This window comes from Leopardus geoffroyi, chromosome E3 (assembly GCF_018350155.1).
Source record: "Leopardus geoffroyi isolate Oge1 chromosome E3, O.geoffroyi_Oge1_pat1.0, whole genome shotgun sequence".
Classification (NCBI taxonomy): Eukaryota; Metazoa; Chordata; class Mammalia; order Carnivora; family Felidae; genus Leopardus; species Leopardus geoffroyi.
In genome coordinates this window covers 35,532,802-35,552,742 of record NC_059340.1, presented here as the reverse complement: position 1 = coordinate 35,552,742, position 19,941 = coordinate 35,532,802, and the positions used below count along the sequence as shown (strand labels likewise).

The 19,941-nt window shown below is 45.4% G+C and overlaps 1 protein-coding gene and 1 long non-coding RNA gene across 29 annotated transcripts in view; both read left to right on the top strand.

Annotated features, from left to right (window-relative positions):
• RBFOX1 (RNA binding fox-1 homolog 1) overlaps positions 1–19,941 on the top strand; it is a 2,066,775-nt gene that overhangs the window by 2,001,040 nt on the left and 45,794 nt on the right. For 23 of the 28 annotated variants that reach the window (XM_045461744.1, XM_045461755.1, XM_045461767.1 and 20 more), the window contains one exon: positions 8,400–8,532. In XM_045461744.1, the coding sequence (XP_045317700.1) occupies positions 8,400–8,532 (133 nt within the window). Of the gene's footprint in view, positions 1–8,399; positions 8,533–17,908; positions 17,949–19,941 lie in introns of all 28 variants that reach the window. The other 5 variants (XM_045461768.1, XM_045461754.1, XM_045461745.1 and 2 more) reach the window with 1 other exon arrangement.
• Positions 847–8,399, top strand: LOC123589535. The gene is made up of 2 exons (XR_006708377.1): positions 847–7,021; positions 7,262–8,399. It is a non-coding gene; the product is annotated as an uncharacterized LOC123589535 (long non-coding RNA).

The window sequence follows — 19,941 nt, the reverse complement described above, 5'->3', positions numbered from 1 at the left end:
GAGCAAAGCCCTTCCAGGTGTCTTGAAATCTCAGAACATAAATATAGAACAGAAGAAATGGCACCTGCCCTCCCCCTACTGCCACCCTCTGCCCCCAACAAGGAGCATATTGAGGTCTCAGGGAGGCTTGTCAACAGATTCCCCTGCAAATTAACTCGGTCCATGACGAATTGGGGCCGGTTTTCTTGGCTGTGGTATGGATACAGGGAGACGATGAAACCCTTGTACAGGCTGTAGGAGGGAAATAAACACTGAGAGCCCCTAGGGGGCACGGAGAGAGTGGGAGTGCAAAGTTTTTGCCCAGGGCCAACATGGGATGCCTTGATCCCAGCTGCCTAGTTGCCTTGTTGTACAATAGATAAGACCTTGGGCTCTAGTGTCCAGCTGTTTGGGTGCAGAGCATTGGTTTCTGAGCTGTTCTCCATCTTCCTGTTTTCCCCGGGACAGTGAAGGTAGGAGTTGCACCCGGCATGTGTGCTTTCGCAAAGATTTAGTGAGTTAACCTTTGGGTCTGGCAGTTAGCTAGTGTTAGTAAATAGAAGCTGATAGAGCCTACAGTTGAATCTCCTCTGTCCGATCATGGAGGATGGGATGTTGTACTTTTGTCACCTGTAATCACGGCTTTGCTAGCACTTTTCCAGTTAGCATTGTCTGGACTTCTCTCAAGTGAGGTTGAGTCCCTCGACAGTAATGTTCTCTCTCACTAAGCCAGACTTTCTCTTAGAATAGGCACCACTCATGAGCAGCATTCTTACAGGTTCGAGGACTGTCCCCCATTTTCCCTCTGTGGCTGAACTATTATGGCATTCTGAGCCCGTCTTACAAGATTCTCAGTAAACATTTCCAGAGTCACGGCATTGACCAAAATAAGTCCTTAAGACATCCCAATGGAGAGATGCCATCCAGTGAGGTGGTAAGAGGCGGATGAGTGAAGGGGAGAGAAAAGGGTAGTGACAGTAGCAGCAGCCGGGAGACATTGAAGAACTGGGGAGAAGCTCTTAGGGGAGGAAGTGACATTGGAGCCAACATTTGAGTGAGGGGATCAGGTCAACCATGGGAAAGGACAAAGGAAAGAGAATCTGCAGAAGCCCCTGAGAAGCAGCAACCACAGGAGGCTGGCAGAAAAGTCCGCATTGCAACCTCAGACAGTAAAGATTTAGGTCAGTACGTTTAGCTCGGGCAGTCCAGCCTGTCCAGTGGCACTATCTTTTCTCCCTCCAACTAATGTCCTTTTTCTCCCCAAGTTCAAGTTCTTGCCAGTTCCTTGGACACATCCTAATCAGACCTAGAACAGCCTAGAAACTTCTGGCTAATTTGGACCTGAGTAAAACTTTTGTACCATGATGCCGTGTAAAGAGATTCAATTATGGTGCGCAATGTTTTGTGAGTAACTACCACCCATAAAAAGTTAATTAATCAGGGCTGTGTCAATTTCCTCGTGCCATGTCAATTTGCTGCCAGGTAATTAATCACTAATCACCCACCAAGCAGCAGGCTGGGGGGACAATCCGCAAGCCATTTATTGTCTTTTTCCCAAATAAATGGCACGCGCAGCAAGGAAGAAACACATCTTGCCTTTCATAATATTTTTATCGACACTTTTGCAAGTTGTAATAGACTGCGGCAACAAGCAGCTGTAGTTCAATGGAATATGGATATTAAAGAAACAAATGAGCGGAGATTTATAGGACATTGCGTTCCTGTTATGTCAGTTTTGAGATTAAACCCAGCAAATGAACAGTGAAAAATTACTCTTCCATGTGGGGAATGGTGATTAGCCTTGTACATTAATTAGAAATTTTTGTTTTCCTGTTCAATGCATCTCAAATGAGGATGTCCTGTAAGGAACTGTTTGTCCAAAATGTGGATTTATTCACTTCTAAACAGCGGTATTTAATATCAACATGCATTTTGAAATGAAACAAGAGTCAATCCCAAATGTGTGTTTCAGGGATAGATAGACAAGACTATGAGAATCAGAGATTCCAACAAATTAAGTGGCTATTCTGGTCATTTTGTAAATGACTGAATGGGTGGAACACCCCCTTTTTCTCCCCAAACCTTGAAATTGCTGAATTTGGACAAAATTGAGAGCCTTTCCATTTTTGTTTTGACCTAGAACTAAATGTGCTTCTTCATATTAAATTCCCCATTTAATGTCATTGAAAGATAGTGACCTAGTTGCGTATAAATTCTGTCTTAAGCCAATTTGATGTACTTTTGTTTGAGATCCATTTTGAAAAAATAAGCAAACACTTCTGTCATTTGGAAAAAATAATCGCTTTTTTTTCTTGACTATTCATTGTGATGTTTATCACACAGTGCTGTGCCCCCACAATTGAGCTATAGCTGGCTGTTTATTTCACCTCGGCATATTACCTACTATGCCACTTCTTAATTTATGGTCCAACACATGGAACAGGAGTCCCCCCAAGGGTAATCCTGCAGACCTGTGAACCTGCTGTTGAAAGCATGTCTGCACCCCCAGAATCGTGTGAGCATTTCCTAGCATAAATTACCCACAGAACAATTCAACCCCAAATTAGCACGGACATCTCTCAGTCTTAAACCATTCAAAGGGTGGGGAAAGGTGGCATGTTGGTCCGAAGGGAGAGAAGAGAGGGACAAAGAGAAAGCCCTCTTCTCCATTCTGATGGCACACCTTTTCTAGGGCATCTGGCAACCTCATGCAAATTCAAACCAGCGCACAAATGCAAAGAATAATTGCCCATTACGGCGGCTGTATATTTTTATGGCTTTGATGCAGAATCTGACCCCCTGTTGGCTTTTGCATCTGCTACGCTCCCATCTCTCCCAAAGCTCTAAAACTTTAATATGCACTTTATAACCCTCAAGTATTTTCCACTGGTTTTGTGTTTCTTCTTCGGGGATTTCTGGGCTGGTGATATGATCTCATTTGTGTTTATTTCGAAGGTAAGCACCATATTCGTAAAAGAGACAGAGGGGGAGAACACACGTTTGTCACTGTAAATACACGGAGTGCAGAGCTCAGAGAAGGTGGGAGGTGGGGGCTTTGTCTTCGATGGGAGACAGGCAGTAAGCAGTTGACACTTTGGTAAATGGCCCATTTGCCTGGTTGATACACCCACACATCTTCCGTTTAAAAATGTTGATTTGCCTTGATACTTGAGCACATCACAGCATGACTCTCGTTACATCCCTAAAGTTTCCATTCCATTGAGTTCCATGGTATACAACTCCTCATGCCCAAGAACTGAGAGCGTTATTCTACTAACCTCCCCCAAAATATGCTCTGGGTATAAATCTAGCTGAAGGTTGGGAGTGGGTAGGCTAGGAATGTTGATATGTCAACAAGATGTGCAATTGGTATTTGCTCCAAAAGCTCTTGCCCTGTTTTCTTTGAGAGAAACTCATTTTTAGCTTATGAGCTAAATCCAATTTTCGTTGCAGTGATACCAGATTTTTCACTTTGATTCATGCTGGATAAGGTTTAAGAGGGAACCTTTCCAGTATAATGAACCTGTGTTTTTTTCCCCTCTTCCCTTGTCTCCCTCATGCCAACAGCTAAGGATTTATACTGTATCCACAAAGCGACCTGAATCCTTTCCATTGTTGCCCAGTGATGGTCTCTTTACATGTTTATTAACTGGAAGGAAGTTCAACTAGAAAAAAAATCAAACTCCAGCATTAGGGGTTTAGAAATGCCTATAATTTGGTGTCTTTTCTTTCTAACATTGTTCTTTAATTAACAAAGTGGCTTTTACAAACATGGGACAGGGTGACAGGTTTATGGCTTTGATTAACAATGATTTACTCCGTTCCAGAAATGGAGAGGACATTGTGAGTTTCCATTTGGCATTTTGCATTAGATTTATTAAACATTTATTACCCACTCACTGGATCCAAACTCCCAAACTGGGGCATTGATAGACAATGTGATAACTTTGACTCAACAAGCGATAGGTGTGTCATGTGCCAAAGTCAGCACATAATTGAGATGTCTTCTTTCTATGTGGTTCAAGGATAAAGCCATTTCACTGTTGCTTAATCTCTGCCTGAATCATCTGTCTGGGTAATTGCTTCAAATATGCATTTAACCATGTCCCAGCACCTCCAAGCCAATGCACCTGGTAGGAAAGCAAACAGACAAATCAGCTGTTGTTGGATTTGTCTTGGAATTGACCACTTGTCTTAGAGGAAAGAGAAGAGAGCCACTCGAGAGTCCTAAACCAGCTGTGGGAGGATGGGGGGAGACTCCTCTATTGGAGATGAGGTGAAATACTGAAGGCTCAGCTACAAATGAGAGAAGTTAGGGAGTAGAAGGAATGTTATTTTCCGTTGTTACTTGTTGCATACATCGATTGCGCCTGGAGACTGAGATTGGTTGAGTTGCCAGAGAGACTGTCTGGGGCTATGTGAGGGAAGGAACCTGACCTCACAGGCCTTTTGATGGGTATCACCTGTCTGGAGGTTGGGGTGGGGGGTGGCATTTGAGTTCCACTTTTCTCCAGAACAAGAAGCTGATCTCCCATTCCTGACACAGCACAGCAGTGAAAGCGAGTTTCAATGAACGAAGGTTTTGCAAGACTTCCAAGTGTAATAGTTTGATCTAAGTCCTCTCCCTTTTAATCAGAAGCACACGTGTCCCAAGCATGGTTGCCATTCCTGGGCCAGTGCAGCACCTGTAAAGTATGGATGTAGAACTTACTTGTATAGGGATCATGGCTAAGATCCTATTGTGGCCTTTGCCCACTGTGTATGTGCAAATCCCCGGCAGGACACTTTGTATGGAGGGCAGTGTCAGGGAAGGCAGAAGGTGAAGAGGGAGTGCCTCTACTGTCCCCGAAGGAGGGACACTAACATTGGTTCACCTCCTCCAAAGGGTATCCAGGCACCTGCTCTGTGCTCTGGGCACTCTTCTGAATCAATAAGCAGAACATAGGGAGATCTCTGCCCTCATGGAACTTACACTCTAGCAATAGCAAGAGTCTAAGCCACTTGATGGCTGGTAGACCTAGAGAGCTTTGTGGCAGATTTCTTCCAAAGGAGATTAAAACATAAATAAAAGAAGGAAGGAGGGAAGGAAGGAAAGAAGGAAGAGAACGAAGAGAGGGGGGAGAAAGGAGGACCAGAATAAGAAGGGAGGAAAGTAAGAAAGGAAAGAGGAAGGAAATGTTCATTAATCGTGATGACTAACTAGAGGCTTCGTAAAGAGATCCCTTGGCAGCCTGAGACTGGTAACAAAAAAGAGAGAGGTGAGCAAACCCTCCATCTGGGAGACTCATACTTCCTCCATGAAGCCTCTGGTCCAAAGCATGAACTGTGGAACCCCCTTATTTTGCCTCAGGGCACTTGGCCTCCCAAAAACGTGATTTTTAAACCAGGAGTCGATGTGTTCTCCCTCCTCTGTTCCTTTAACAAAGTAGGAATCCCTCTCGTGTGCCCTGCTTGGAGAAACCCCCCAAATCCTTGCATTAAGACCTGTAGCTACCTTATCCTGCATCGGCAGAGACATCTTCCCCCTGCAGCAGAGGGGGTCCAAATGAACTCCTGGCTCTATATCCTCAGCGGCTCGTGCTGTCGAGCTTCTGTTTCATGTTGTATCTCAACATCTAAATCCTCCAAGAATTATTGTAAAACCTGCTTGTCGCTGAGAGGGATCTGGTCTCACTCACTGTGCACCGTAGCCAGCGATAATGAATGGGTCAGCATAATTACCGTGTTTCCTCACACAGGCAGCCAGCTGCTCTGCCAGATTGTGAATTTTTCATTTTCTTTATTTCAAAATGCAGGGCGTTCCTATGAAAACTTAATGTTTGAGCAGCAAGACAGACTTGCAGTCAAAGCTGTGTGCTTGCCCATTTTCTCCCCAGTCCGGAAGCAAACGTCTCAGATCTCATTACTTCTGGGCTTTTACGGTGTTCGGAATTATTGGCTTTCCCCATTAAGACTGACACCTCTCTGTAATTTCAAGCACATTAGTTGTAACACAAGTCAGGAGACGTGGGTGCATTGGGGGCTGGCAAGCTGAGAATTAAGGACAGCTGTGCGATTTGTCTTTCACGGCAATAAAAAAAAAAAAAAGGTTAAAAATAACCTGTATGGTCTTTTCCAACACAAATAGACAAAATCATTCTGACTCGGTTCTATGATCCCAGCATTTTGCCCTCCGTCGTGAGAGAAAGATATGGTGGAATCCATGAGAACACGAAGAGAATTCCAGATGATAGCCAGTCTTCAGGTTGGAATCAAGGGGTTTAGTCTAGTCTGTGCAATTCTGCGAGATGGTATGGAATTGGGGCTTTTGTGGGAGACGCCATGGCCTCGTCTCCCCATCTCCTGCCCTCCCCCACTGCATAACTAGGACATAGAGTGTCCGAGGACTCCACAGCCAGTGAAGAGATGGGATGGAGGGCTTCTGCTCCTGAATGTGGTGGAGGAAGGGGAGAAGCCCCTCCATGGCAGTTTGGATATAAGGTGGAGGCAACTTCAACACCGCATGAAACAGGACACCCTGTGAGCAGTTAGGTGTTCCCCCAAAATGAGCTCCTGGAGAGAGGTCTGTGTGCCCTGATTATCTCCTTTTGAGAGCCTCCCTTGTGGTGGGACGACCTGAGCTTGTATGTTCATATCACGCCCAAAGACACTGTCCATACAAACACCGCATGAACAAGTCCCAGGAGAGAGGGAGCAGGGGAGGGGAGTGCACAGAGGAGGAAATCCTTCCAGCCCTGCTCTGTTTTACCTGTGTCTCCCTCCCCCTGGAAAGCTCCTGTTCTGTTAGAGACTGGTAGATGGGAGAAGAAGCTGGGGACAAGGGTGGGGTGGGGGGAGGTTGACTGGAAACTGCCCATCACGTGGCCTCTCCACAACCTACAACTTCCTCCACTTGTTGCTGTAGTGAAGCCACCCCTGCATCCATTCAGGGGTCCAATATTGAGAGCCCACTGTGAATAAGATCGGGGGGCTTCTGCCGACTTGGGGAGGCACGTGCTGGAGAGGCCAAGAGGAGCTTGCCCGTTCTTTGGAGATAGAAAAGGTAACACACTGGGGCGCCTGGGTGGCACAGTCGGTTGAGCGTCCGACTTCAGCCAGGTCACGATCTCGCGGTCCGTGAGTTCGAGCCCCGCGTCGGGCTCTGGGCTGATGGCTCAGAGCCTGGAGCCTGTTTCCGATTCTGTGTCTCCCTCTCTCTCTGCCCCTCCCCCGTTCATGCTCTGTTTCTCTCTGTCCCAAAAATAAATAAACGTTGAAAAAAAAAAAAAAAAAAAAAGAAAAGGTAACACACTCGGCATAGCAAGAGCCCTGTGAGATGCAGACAAGTAGGAACAGCAGAAGTGGTTTCCTGAAGCCGGGGGCGGGTGGGCGGAGGGAGCATTGTCTCAGAATTTGCAGACCCCCCCCAGGAGGAAGGACATCCCAGGCAAGAGAATGAAGATCAGGGGTCTCTGGCTTCAGGCTTCATTTCCCTCATGACTCCTCAGCAAGCCATCCTGCTCAGAGAATTTTTCCCCCAAGGAGGAAAAACCCAGCTCACACCCTCTTCTTGAGAGTTGAGTTCCCAGACTTCTGTGTGGTTATATAAGGTTGTTGTACGTGTCTTCAAAGCTGTTAAGTGGTTTGGGGGCTGATGGGGGTCACTGGTAACCATTTGTTTCTGGGAGCATAAAGGGTTTGCACAGTTACGATACATGCACGTGTCCCTAGGAACTTTGTATTGCAATTTAAAAATTTTAACAAGCCATAGATGGACATCAAGGAAAATGTGGGAAATAAATAAAAACAAGATGGGGAAAGCAGTGAATAGACAACACACACACAGTTCAGCACCAGAGATAACTAAGAACACACTGAAATATGTGTGCGTATGTATACAAAATTATATACATACTTGAACATATATGTACGCATAGTACACGTTCACATAGACGTGTGCATTATACAACACGATATAAACACGGGCATGCATATTCACTCACATGCACGCACGTGTGTGTATACACCATATTCATGTATGTTGTATGCTCACACATAAATATTACACACAATATACATGTGTGTATAGACATGACAGATGTTGACAATACAATGCACATACATCTTACAGTCTACCTTTGTAAAATTTGAACTCTGTGCAGTGAGCTTGCTTCCCGTTGTTAAGAAGTCTTTGTAAATGTTTGTCATTTACCGTATTCTCTTGGGCACGGGGACCACCGCCTTAAGTAGCCCGTCCTGCCTGGACTCGGACCTTGGCCTCCACCCCGCTGCCCGCCCTTTACGAGCCTGATCCTGGACAGGGGGCAGGTGTCCAGCTTCCGCCTGCAGGGAGAAGGGTCCTGGCAGGGGGCCGCGTCGCCCTCAACAACAGGTGTGCTTCTGAAAGCCTTTGCTCTGCTCTCTCCTTTCCGCCCCCGCAGTGCCCGGCTTCCCGTATCCAGCCGCCACCGCCGCGGCCGCCTACCGAGGGGCGCACCTGCGAGGCCGCGGCCGCACCGTGTACAACACCTTCCGGGCCGCGGCGCCCCCGCCCCCGATCCCGGCCTACGGCGGGTAAGTCGGTCAGCCTCCCCCTGGCGGCGGGCCTCCCGCACCGCCCCCTCCTGTTTGCGAGCGCATGCTGGTCTTGACCGCCCCACCGGAACCCGCCCCAGCATGCATTCCGCGGGCGCCTGCAGTGGAGCACCTTGCAAAGAGTATTGAGAAATGAATGTAATTTGTCCTGTCATGGTTGGTGCCTTTAAGCATTCTACATGTCACATGTTGTTATGTAAATTCTCTTTGAGACTGAATGCTGGAGAACAGAGAAATGGTTACAGCCAAAGATGTATTTCTGATGATTGCAAACATCTGGTTATTAAGGAGGTTGGATCACATTTGCCCCTTGAATCTGGCCATGGAGGGACGCGAAGTTTCCAAACATAAAATTCGCTGGGGGGGGGGGGGGGGGACGGTTGGGAGGGGGGGTGGTCTTGCCGCCCTCCCCAAAGACACCTTGCACTTCAAAGTTTATGAACCCTTGCCTGAGAAGAGAAAATTAGGTGTGGGGTCGAAAGCAAAAGTTCAAAGAAATTGGAAGTAAGACTCGTTTCCATTGGATTTTCCAAAATGCGCGTTTGCTTTCCTTTCCCCTCTGCAAGGAAATGCAAGTTAACGTGTTCCCCGTGGGCGGTTTGTTTTTTGTACGCATGGACTTTGGCATTCCCAGGTGAAAATCAAAGAGGGCTGGTGAACACTAAGAAACAGGGGTACTGTGGGCTGCAGCCCTGAAATGCTACCCTTTCTTCCTGTTAAGGTATCCTCCTGGAACATTCGGTGCCCTGGAGTCAGGGAGAAAGAAAAAGATTTCTCTGGTGGTCCTTGGGGGATGTTTGGAATGTTCGGAGACATTTTGGGTTATCTCAGCGGGAGCAGCAATCCAGTAGGTAGAGGCCAGGGATGCTGCTTAAGATCCACAGTGCACAGGACCCCCCCCTCCCCCAACCCCTCCTCCCCCCCCCTCCGCCCCCAACACAAAGAGTCATGAGGCCCCCAGTGTCAATAGTACTACTCAGAAAAACTCAGCTGTGTGCAAGACAGTTTGGGTCAAGGCTTTCCTGGCCAGTGCCTGGCTTTCTGGTCTGTAGAAAGAATACAGTTGTATTCCAGACTGTACCAAAAGGGTTAATGCATTTTTTATAGCTCTGTTGCTTATAAATTTTTTAGAAAACCTGAATGAGCCTAGATCATCTCTCTATTATACTGATGACAAAGGAAACCACTCTTTTTTCATTATTTATTCATATCTCACCCATTGCAGAGGAGAGCATTTGAAGTGTTTCAAACACAAACGCAATGAGACAAAGTTAAGAATATAAATAAATGAAACTCGATGAAATCATCAGGAAGGGAAAACACAGGTAGAGAAATCAGTCAGTGTCCATTGTTTCTTGTGTTGTGATTAGACTTAGGTCACTTCTGAGTTTCTTAGTGGACAAAACAACAGCACAAATTTCGTTTTCACTGGAATGATAGATAATAACAAACCAAAGATAAATTCACCATAAATTCTCCCCACCCTCCAAAAAGATGCATCTGTACATCCTAAGCCTTAGACATATGACCATGTGATACAAAGAATCATCGATAGTGTAATCATTATCTCCAGCCCCACAGTGTTGAGCCCGTTTTATAGATCCAGAAATGCAGAAATAAATACATGTTATTCCCAAGGTCACACAGTAAGTTGTTAGGAAGGGAAAAATCCCCCACCAAGTTACCCTGTAGGCTCATGTAATTACTAAAGCAAGATTCATAAACCATAAACACAAAATTGCGTGTTTATACCACATTAGTTTGTCTGAAAATTATTATCTTATCTTAGTAGACGGTAATTGTAGCTTTTTGGTACATGTACCCTCGGTATCTCACTACTATACTGAACAGGAAAAAAAAATAAAGTAAAATTATACGGCTTATCCTCACATGAACTATTTATAAAAATCTCAAAATAACACACCTGCTGTAAAATCGAAATTCTCTAACTTAGAATGAACTTGTTCTTTGCCGGGGATAACCGTGCATAACTAATTAATGCCACATTCACCAGGGAGACACATGGGCATCTCCAAATGTTGAAGCACTGTGTTTGTGACTGCTTTAGACGTGACTTAATTTTAATATTCCAGCAATATGCCTAATCATTTTGGTTATAGTAGTACATTGTGCCTCTTTGCTGGTAATATTCTGAGTGGAATCCTGAAACTTCTCTAAGTAGTAAGATGAAATTCTCAGCACAGGAGGAGGTGTGGGGGGGGAAGAGGAGGAAGAGGAAGAGGAGAAAAGGCTGGGGTCCACGTGTCCATGTCTGCAGGTTCTATGAGAGCAAAGTGTTGGTGGAGAATAGGAAATTCAGCCAGGGTGTTTTTGCTATATTACAAAGTGCCTGGAGTGCGCTGGCCCCAAATGAAAAAGTGTGAGTCCAGCATCTTTAGTGAAGGTTTCCCTTTCCCTTTGCTTGTTGGCTTAGGCTGCAGGAAATTGCACAGAGGCAGCTCCTTTTGGAGAGAAGAGTGGGGGGCAGCACAGAGCAGATCCTGGCTGGAGTAGTGAGAGCCCTGGGCTTGAGTGGAAGCAAATAGCAGAGAGGTTGGAAGAGGTTCCTGTTTCCAGGAAGTGACATTATCAGGATTCAGGGGGTCCAGGAGATAGTGTGGATTTGTAGCTGTTTGTCTCCGAAGTCCTTTGGGGGAAGATTTGTAGATTTGACTAATGTCTTTACTCCAGTGCATTTTAACTTAACATCTCTTTCTGTCTTGCCCCTTTGGAGGAGTTTCTTCCTGTTAGGGGCAGGAGCACCATATAAGCTAACAATTTCAATAAATGTGATAAGTGATAAGGTGTGGTGTTGTGTGAGCACCAAGGAAGGCCCCTTAGCTCAGTTTTTAGAGAAGGCTTTCAGGAAAAGAAGAAATGTGGGATGCACTTAAGTCCAACCATTTCCTAAATTGCCACGTTGAGATCTCATTCCACGAGTCTCCCTCGCACCCAGTGATCCACATCTTTTCTACGATGTCATCTAGCAAGCTGCATTTGTTACTATTTTCCATTTGTTACCTGTCAAAGATTTATCTAACTGCCAACCTACACCTCTCTTCTTCATGAAGTATGCAATACGAATATACCCTGTCACTGAAATCCCAATAAAAAGTGTGTCATTTATCCTATGTCCATGTATGGCTTCCATATTGTTTTCCCAAGATAGTGAAAAAAAATCCCACATAACCCCCATGGCTACTTTTGTGGAGTCTCAGGTGACCCTTGGAGGTACCCAACAGCAAGATAGTCACACGGGAGGATTCACCAAGGATGCCTTCTCATCCATCCACTTCCTTTTATTGATTTCGTTTTCTCCTCCACATCCTGATATTTTCTGAAGTTCCTCCCAGCAAGTAAAGAGCACAGGTGATGGAGAGGCCCTATTCTCTTCTTTCTCACGTAGCTAAAAAGGAATTTCTTGGGACATTAATATGTGATCATTTTCCCTAGAGGAGGGGGTTCTGTTTGGACCCTGGATGGATCACAGGAATGAGTAGAAAATCTAGACCGAGCCAACCAACTCACTATTGACTACCAACGTTAACTGAGTGAGGATGGGTGATGAGTTAGAAACCTAGTGTGTGACCCCTTCCTGGGAGGCACCTATATTCCCCACATGCCACAGAGTTGGCTCTAGACAGTGGCACGTCAATAGCGTATAGACTATGTGTATCATAAATAAAATATCCGTTAGTGAATGGTTTCCAAGAGCACTCAGTGGGCCGGGTCTTCCATATTTCTCCTTGCCCTTGATCCTGGAGTCCATTTCGATTGAGAAGCCGCAATGTCCAGTCTGTCTTCCTGCGATTCACATTCGGGAGAAATTGCACATTGGGTAATTGCCATCCAAGGAATCTTGCAGACTGATGATCCGTGGGTGGAGGTGCCGGAGGTGGTAGGTAAAGGGATTCAAGACACACCCTCCAGATTCAGTACAACATCTCGTACTAGAAGACGGCAGCTAAGCCCCAATGCCCTCCCAAAGGAACCCCCTGAGACTGGCCTAACTGAATTCTTGTTCTTAATTAATTAGCTAATTAACTCTTCAGCAGCTACTTACCAAGTGCCTACTGTGCACCACGCACATTGTATGGTATGGGGACACAGTAGGCATTCTAATGGAGCTTCAAAGAATATCTTGAAAATTATTATTCTAAGCCAAACATCCAGGGTCTGCTATAGGGCTTTGGTTTTGGTTCTCGGGGTATCTTTAAAGAAGACGTTCTATACTTTTGCAGGAAATTAGCTATGACACGTCTATGTACAACTTCTCAAAGTTACATTGAGAAGTGGTTTGAGGAGACTCTGTGCTACTTTGTATATAGGAAAGATATGGTAATATCCCAGGAGAAAGAAAACTTCTTAAAGCTGGCCAGTGCAAGAATGAAACTTGCACACAGATCCTTGGAACAGTTTCAGGTCAGGTTCCAAAAACACCTCTGACACCAGACCCCGGGACTATGCATATGTGCCTCACTGACTAGAAACCAGCCGTGCTTTCTGGTTTTAATTTCTAAATGTCTAATCCTGAGACTGTATTCTCTGTTGTTGAGAACGTTTCTCATTTAATAGAAACACTAGGAACTAAAGTCATCATCACCCATCATCAGAATAGTTCCCGGAATTCTCTCTAGCTTTTTGTTTGTGTGTTTGGTTCTGGTGTAAATTCTTGTTCAAATTTCCAGCCACGTTTAAAGTGCAACCTGTAACATTAAAAAAAAAAGGGGGGGGGCTTCTGAATTGAATGTATATATAGGCAAACCTTAAATCAGGGGTTCTTAAATTTTTCAGGTAGAGGGGAGTGGAATGTCACAGATGCCTTTAATAATCCAGTTAAAAATGTGTTTTCCCTAGGAAAATGTTGGTGTACACCTCCATATATCCATGCACATACACAATTCTATACAAATGCCAGAGAGTTTATGGACCCATCTGATACCTCTTCAAAAACAGCTAGATTTAAACGCATTAAAATTTTAATTTATTTTCCAGTTGGAAGGGGCACTAAGGTAGAGCAGTTTTAAATAACCACTCCTTCAGGAATGCGTTTGTGGTGGCGATTTATTACATTACACAAACAGATTGGATAGTTTGGGCATCCTATACTTTCTTTCCTTTTTTTTTTTTTTTTTTTTTTTTTTAAGTAAACTAATTTGTTACAGTGCAATCATTCCCTGCTTGCATTCAACCAAATATTTAACTACTGTTATTACCTTTCTAAGAAAATGAGATGTGCATTTGCAATGCTCTTGCAAAAGCATATTGCAGGCCCAAAGTGATTGACAAGGAATACAATTACCTTTGCATGGCTAGACAGACTGCCTTTGCATTAAAATTGGACCACACGGGTTCATTGCATGACAGCAACCCCCTTCTCTTGCAACGGGGCCATGGCTAATTTATCTATAGCTGCATACTAGATCAACTCCGGCTCTCCTTTCCCTACATGTCTTATATTTTAAGTGCACCTGTTCCATGGGGCTTGAAAAAGTGTTTGGACACATTCCTGGAAACCAGCATGAGAATGTGTGAGAGCTTTCCTTTAGCTGCCTCCTGTTTAGAATAAGGGTGAGGAGGCTGACCCTCGGTGCCATCGCAAATGTAAAGAAAAAGAACACAAGGAGGGCACTGTTGCATGGAGCAATGAGCCTGTTAGTCCTTGGGCAGCAGCAGCAGCAGCAGCAATCACCTGGTACTTGTTGGAAATTGGAATTCTTAGACCCCCATCCAAATCTATTGAGTCAGAACCTCTGGGCTGGGCATGGGGCCCAGCCATCTGTGTTTGAACAAGCCCTCAGGTGACCCTGCACTTGTGCTGAAGTTGGACCGTGGTCTGCCCCAGTAGCTAAAAGCGGGCTGCAAAGCCAGAGCTCCCTGGACTAGAATCCCGGCTCACTCAACACCTACCCTCTCCAGTGTAGCTTCCTTTATATCTGAGGGTGAGAATAGTATTCTCCAACTCGCAGGGGTAGTATGAGGGTTAAATGGGATACTGAGGCCAGGATGCTTAGACCAGGGACTGACCGGTGGCAGTCCTTCTCTAAATGTGAGGACTAGGGTTGTTTATGCCTGTGCTGTCACCAGTAGTAGCTTAGGGGGGAAAACGGCATTTTGGTGAAACTGGGAGCCCATGAATTGGCTTCCTTTCATACTGCTGAAGACAGCCATAACGGTTCCTTGTATTTAGAGGGATCGTGAAAATAGATCATTCACCCTTCCATCATTCCCTCCAAAACATGCATGTGTGGCAGTCAGTGAAATGGAGGCCTCTCTGTGCGGTGTGGTTTATAACAGCAGTGAGAATTCCTGACGCCCTTTCTCAGTGAAGCCCCACCCTGTCCGCCGGGCCTCTGAACTCTGCAGTCTGTTCCCTTTGCTTGGCCTGCCCTCCCTACCTCTTCACCTGGCTAAGGCTTTGCGATCTCTGAGGCGTTTGCTCAGATCCCCTCACCCCTGTTGCCCAGCCCCACTCCTTCTGCCACACTTTCAGAGCACCACTGTTCCCTCTCAGCACCTACCAGCGCTGCAACCTTAGATGTCTGTGCGTTTATGCACATGGCTTTGTGACCCCCCGGCCCCCTCCCTGGAAGCCCCCCAGGGGCAGCCGTAGTGACGGACACACTCTCGCCTGTCTGTGCCTTAGCATGGCCGTTGGAGCAGAGAAAGCATGTCAGTAGCAGAGAAACGGTATTCCTCATGTGGTTTGTTTGAGCTTGTCGAAATGAAGATGCCAGATCCCATTTTGTCTCTGGTTCTCTGTCTCAGAAATGTGGGATGGCAGAGTCCCAAAGTAATTTTCCATGCCCCTGGTGGAGGGCACGCACGGCACTGAGTATACCCCACTTAACAAAGGCAAACATCAGCGGCCTGATCTTCCCTCACTTCCGGGAGTTGGTGCAAACAGACGTGACGCGGAGGCCTGCAACTGGCCGCGAGGCACCAGGACCCAACCTGGTGAAAGAAGGGGCCACTCTCGCAGCCAGGGCCTAGGCTCAGTCATTCCGGGTCCACACCGGGTGTGCATGGGAACACCACCAAAGTGTAGGGCGGGCTCGTCTCTCCATTATCCACAGGGGAGCAGGCACAGACTGGGTCCCCCTCTACAAATATGTAGACAGAGGCGTTACTCCCCATATTTCAATAGACATTCACATGTGGTTAAAATATTAATATTTTGTTGACACCCAGATGTCTCTCTGTGCTCTGATGTCCAGCCCATTGATCATCACTTTGCTCACAGCACCTCACTGAATCCTCCCTCGAGGGGAGCCCTTACCAGCCTCTTCCCCATTTTACAGACCAGTATGCGAAGCTCCGATAGTTTGAGTGGGGAGTCCAAGGGCTCACCGCCGCTGACTGATGAGGCTGTGACCCGATGCCCGTGTGGTTCCCATCTAACTTGGCTCTTGAATGGTTATCTGCCTTTGGAGGAGGATACTGGGAAGAAAGGCGTTCCCAGCACAAACAATAGCACGTGCAGAGATATGAGGGCCTAAAAGAATGGGGTGGGAGCAGTCACTGTTTTTCTGTGGCTACATGGTTCACCTCTGAGGTTCGGGGCCCAGACTCAGTATTTGTTACTCTCCTCCGTATCCTCAGATCTGTTTCAAATCCTGTTGACAGAGGCTGGCCCTGCCTTCTGACCCCCAACAGACGCTCTCTTTTCATGTTGGAAATGCTGGAAGCCTAGCTCAGGATGCTGCATATCTCAGTGTCTTGGGTTAGGGTTTACGTGGCCTGATAGGTGCTCTCATGCCTGCGGCCCCCTCGGATCAAAACGAAACAAGCCGAATGCGATTCCTACCAACCTCCTTAGTGTGTGAAGTCCCTGTCGTGTCTTTAAGGATCATGGTACTTGGGGTCTAGCCAGTCAAGTCTGAAAAGCTCTGAGAAGCACTCTCCAGTGCTCTCCAGCACACCAGTGTCACAGCCGTGTGTGTGCGTGTGTGTGTGTGTTTTAAGTGCCTCCCTTTGGCTTGATATGCTCGGCTTACATGTGGGTCCGCTGCTTCTCCTGAAACCTGCTGGAACCCTTTGGTAATCAAAGTTGTGTTTCCGTTAGAATCCTGCTCCATTCGACAGTGGGGCTCGCTGGTCCTTTGCCAGAATCATAAATCATCTCTGAACTCCACGGGGAGATCTCAGGGAAGGTTATTAATAACAGCTACTGTCCTGTGGAAAACACGCATTTGGAAACACACGCTTCTGTAGTCAATGTGTCCTGTGATCCTCCCAAAAGCCTGTGAGGTGTGCAGGCTACACGCGATCCTCATTAAACCCACTGTAATGCTTAGGAATTGTAACTCAGTTTCCCATGATCACATGCTGTAAGCTTCTCTTCCTGGCTGTCTCGCTCGAGGTATACCAAGAAACTTCTGGAGAAATCCAGGATATTTTGTCCCTCCTGTGAAGTCCCTTGTCTCTGGAATGACTGTATGAATGGGGATAACAGAGCCACTGTGAGGCCAGGCTTATTCAGTCATAATGCCGGGCCTGCTTAGTCTGGATATAATTTATGTAAATGCGCATACAGGAGCATGTATGTGCATACGTGTCTAGGTAAGAGCACACGTACATCCCCAGATATGCAAACACACACTACTAAACACATTATCCACTATATACATCCACCTGTGCTCACAAACACCCATACACACATGGGCGTGGTATACACATACACACGTGCATTGACATGTGCACAGTATCACACACACGCATTGACACACATGCATGTTCATAGAGCACATACATATATACAAACATGCATAGTCTTGCATGCACACATACACACAGAGTCTCACACACATAAAATCTGAGATATTTTCCTACATTTACCATGAAAGAGTGGCACATGGAATTACCAAATATAATACTAGAGTGTGAAAGAGCACAGAGGAACATTTCTGGAATCATTTGGGTTGTTTGGCTCTCCTCACATCCTTCAGGCACAACCCATACTGGTAATACAACAGTGTGTGTTTTTCTTTCTTTTTCCTTGGGGCAGCTGTGTGGTGTGATTAAATGCAAACTCTGACCCTCCTATCTGTCCAGGCCACTTGTAATAACCCAAAATTCTCCTTGCATTTCTGCACCTCCTCCTGAAAGAGTGGGAAGTCTGGTACCCAGCCTGCCACCACGTCCCAATTCCGGGCCAATGCCGAACCGCAGCCTAATTTTCTCAGGCTGATGGGCAGCTGTTGTCTCCAACCTCCTTAACCAGTGTGAAAACACTCCTCGGTTCCTGTGTTTTGGATCTTGTGACCAGACTAACTTCGCCAGTGCAGGGGTTGGTGTGTCTGCATGGGGAAATGCACTAATATGGATGTTTTTCTTTGTGTGTGCACCCTTGCAGTGTTGTTTACCAGGATGGATTTTATGGTGCAGACATTTATGTAAGTATTCATTAATGTGCATGCCATCCCTGTTTCCTCCCGGAGTCATTCTGTTTACAAGTTTGCTGCGAGTTTCCTCTTCCTGGTCTGTAGGCAAGCATCGGGCGGCTTATCCGCAGGGCAGAACCCCTCCAGCTCATGACAGCCGTCACGGCTGATGAATGGGTAGAATTACCTCCTTGGTTCACTTCAGAATATGTGCAAACACCCCCCTAAAAGTGATGGCATTTCTCTCCTGTCAGACTAAAGACTCCCTACCCCCAAAAGAATTCTCTCTAAAGTTTTCAGGATGGTCTGTGTGTTTGCAGTATAATATTTACCACAGCAGCTGTCATTACCAGCTGTAGAGGGTTAAAAGATATTTTCATGGCTAATTTTTTGATGCTCTGTTTTTAATATTTATTTATTTATTTGGAGGGGGAGGGGGAGAGAGAGAGAGAGAGAGAGGGAGAGAAAGGGCAGAGAGAGGAGAGAGAGAATCCCATGCTGTCAGCCTGTCAGTGTGGAGCCCGATGTGGGGCTTGATCATGAGCCATGAGATCAAGATCTGAGCCGAAACCAAGAATCAGACACTTAACCGACTGAGCCACCCAGGCGCCCCAATTTTTTTGATGTTTTCTTATAAATACACTTAATTGTTCACAGTAATAGCTCTAGAAAAAATCCTCTGCTCCCTCTGGATGATTTTAGCAAGAAACATCTCTAAGAAAATGTATGCCGACTTGACCACTAAACCCTTATTTTCTTCCTTATTCCTCCCATTTCCCCAAAACCATTACCTGACTCAGAATTGTCTGTTAAATGTAGAATTGTTTATTAAATGGTACCACTTTATTAAGCTTTTCACTTTTAGAAAAGAGTGGGATGTTTCTCATTATGGGGACCATAGTTAAACTTACCTAAATGGATCTAAAGGTAGTTATTCTTCACATTATGATATTAGCTGCAATGTTAGGAAAATAACTTGGAATAAACACAAATTAAAATACATGGGCAGGATTGGGGGTGGATTTTTAAAATCATATACTGTTTTTTTAATTACAAGTGACCTCAAGTAAGTTCACTGGAATCATATCTGTTGGCTTATAGACTAGATAACAAAGACAAATAAAAGCATACTTCTGACCAAATTGATATCATTTACTAGAAAATGGGAAAGACACTAGTTATTTAATTTTCTTCCTTTTGAATTTCAAATAATTACGATTTTGAGACATAGTATTAATCTCCATCAATGATGCATGGAGTTGAGTTCTGCTATCATTGTATCAAGTACAGTTATTATAATCTGTGGGTTAGTTTTTTTCATAATAAAATGAACAAACAACATATACCCAATGAACAACCAATTTCTTTTTTTAATGTAGCTTAATCCATGCCTTCAAATATCCTCTATAAAAAAAAAATTTAAATTCATACCATTATACATAGAGAAGCAGCTTGGAGCCCACTCACATCCTTAGAAACCCAACAAACCCAACATCAGTCTTCATCCTTCCCCAGTGTAGCCTCTGGATAGAGCATACCTAAGTTTAGGCTTTTTTTTTTTTTTTTTAATTTGGGAAATAGGGAGAAGAGAAGGGATGGACACAACAAAAAATATAATCCACCAAAAAAAAAGAAAAAAAAGAAAAAAGAAATACAATATCCCCATCAACACCCACCAGTGGGGGAAAAGAACGTGTTAGTAAGCCTAACTGACAACAGCAGTATCGTATTAGCTGTCATTTATTGAGTGTCCGCCTCGCCGTGCCTCAGTTTCCTCATTTGCAAAATGACAGCAGTTTATTGAATTATTAGTTTGTTCTGTCCTATGGATATTTCCAATGGGTGTCTTTCCCTTGTCTCCCAGATGTGTGAAAGGCAGGAAGGAGGAGCCACCTGAAGGCAGGGCATGTAGGTTCCCAGACACTGGGAAAGAACGTGCTAGTAAGAGTAGCAGGCAGACGTGTCTCTGTCTGTTGGCACTGGAGACTACAAATGAGAATCCATG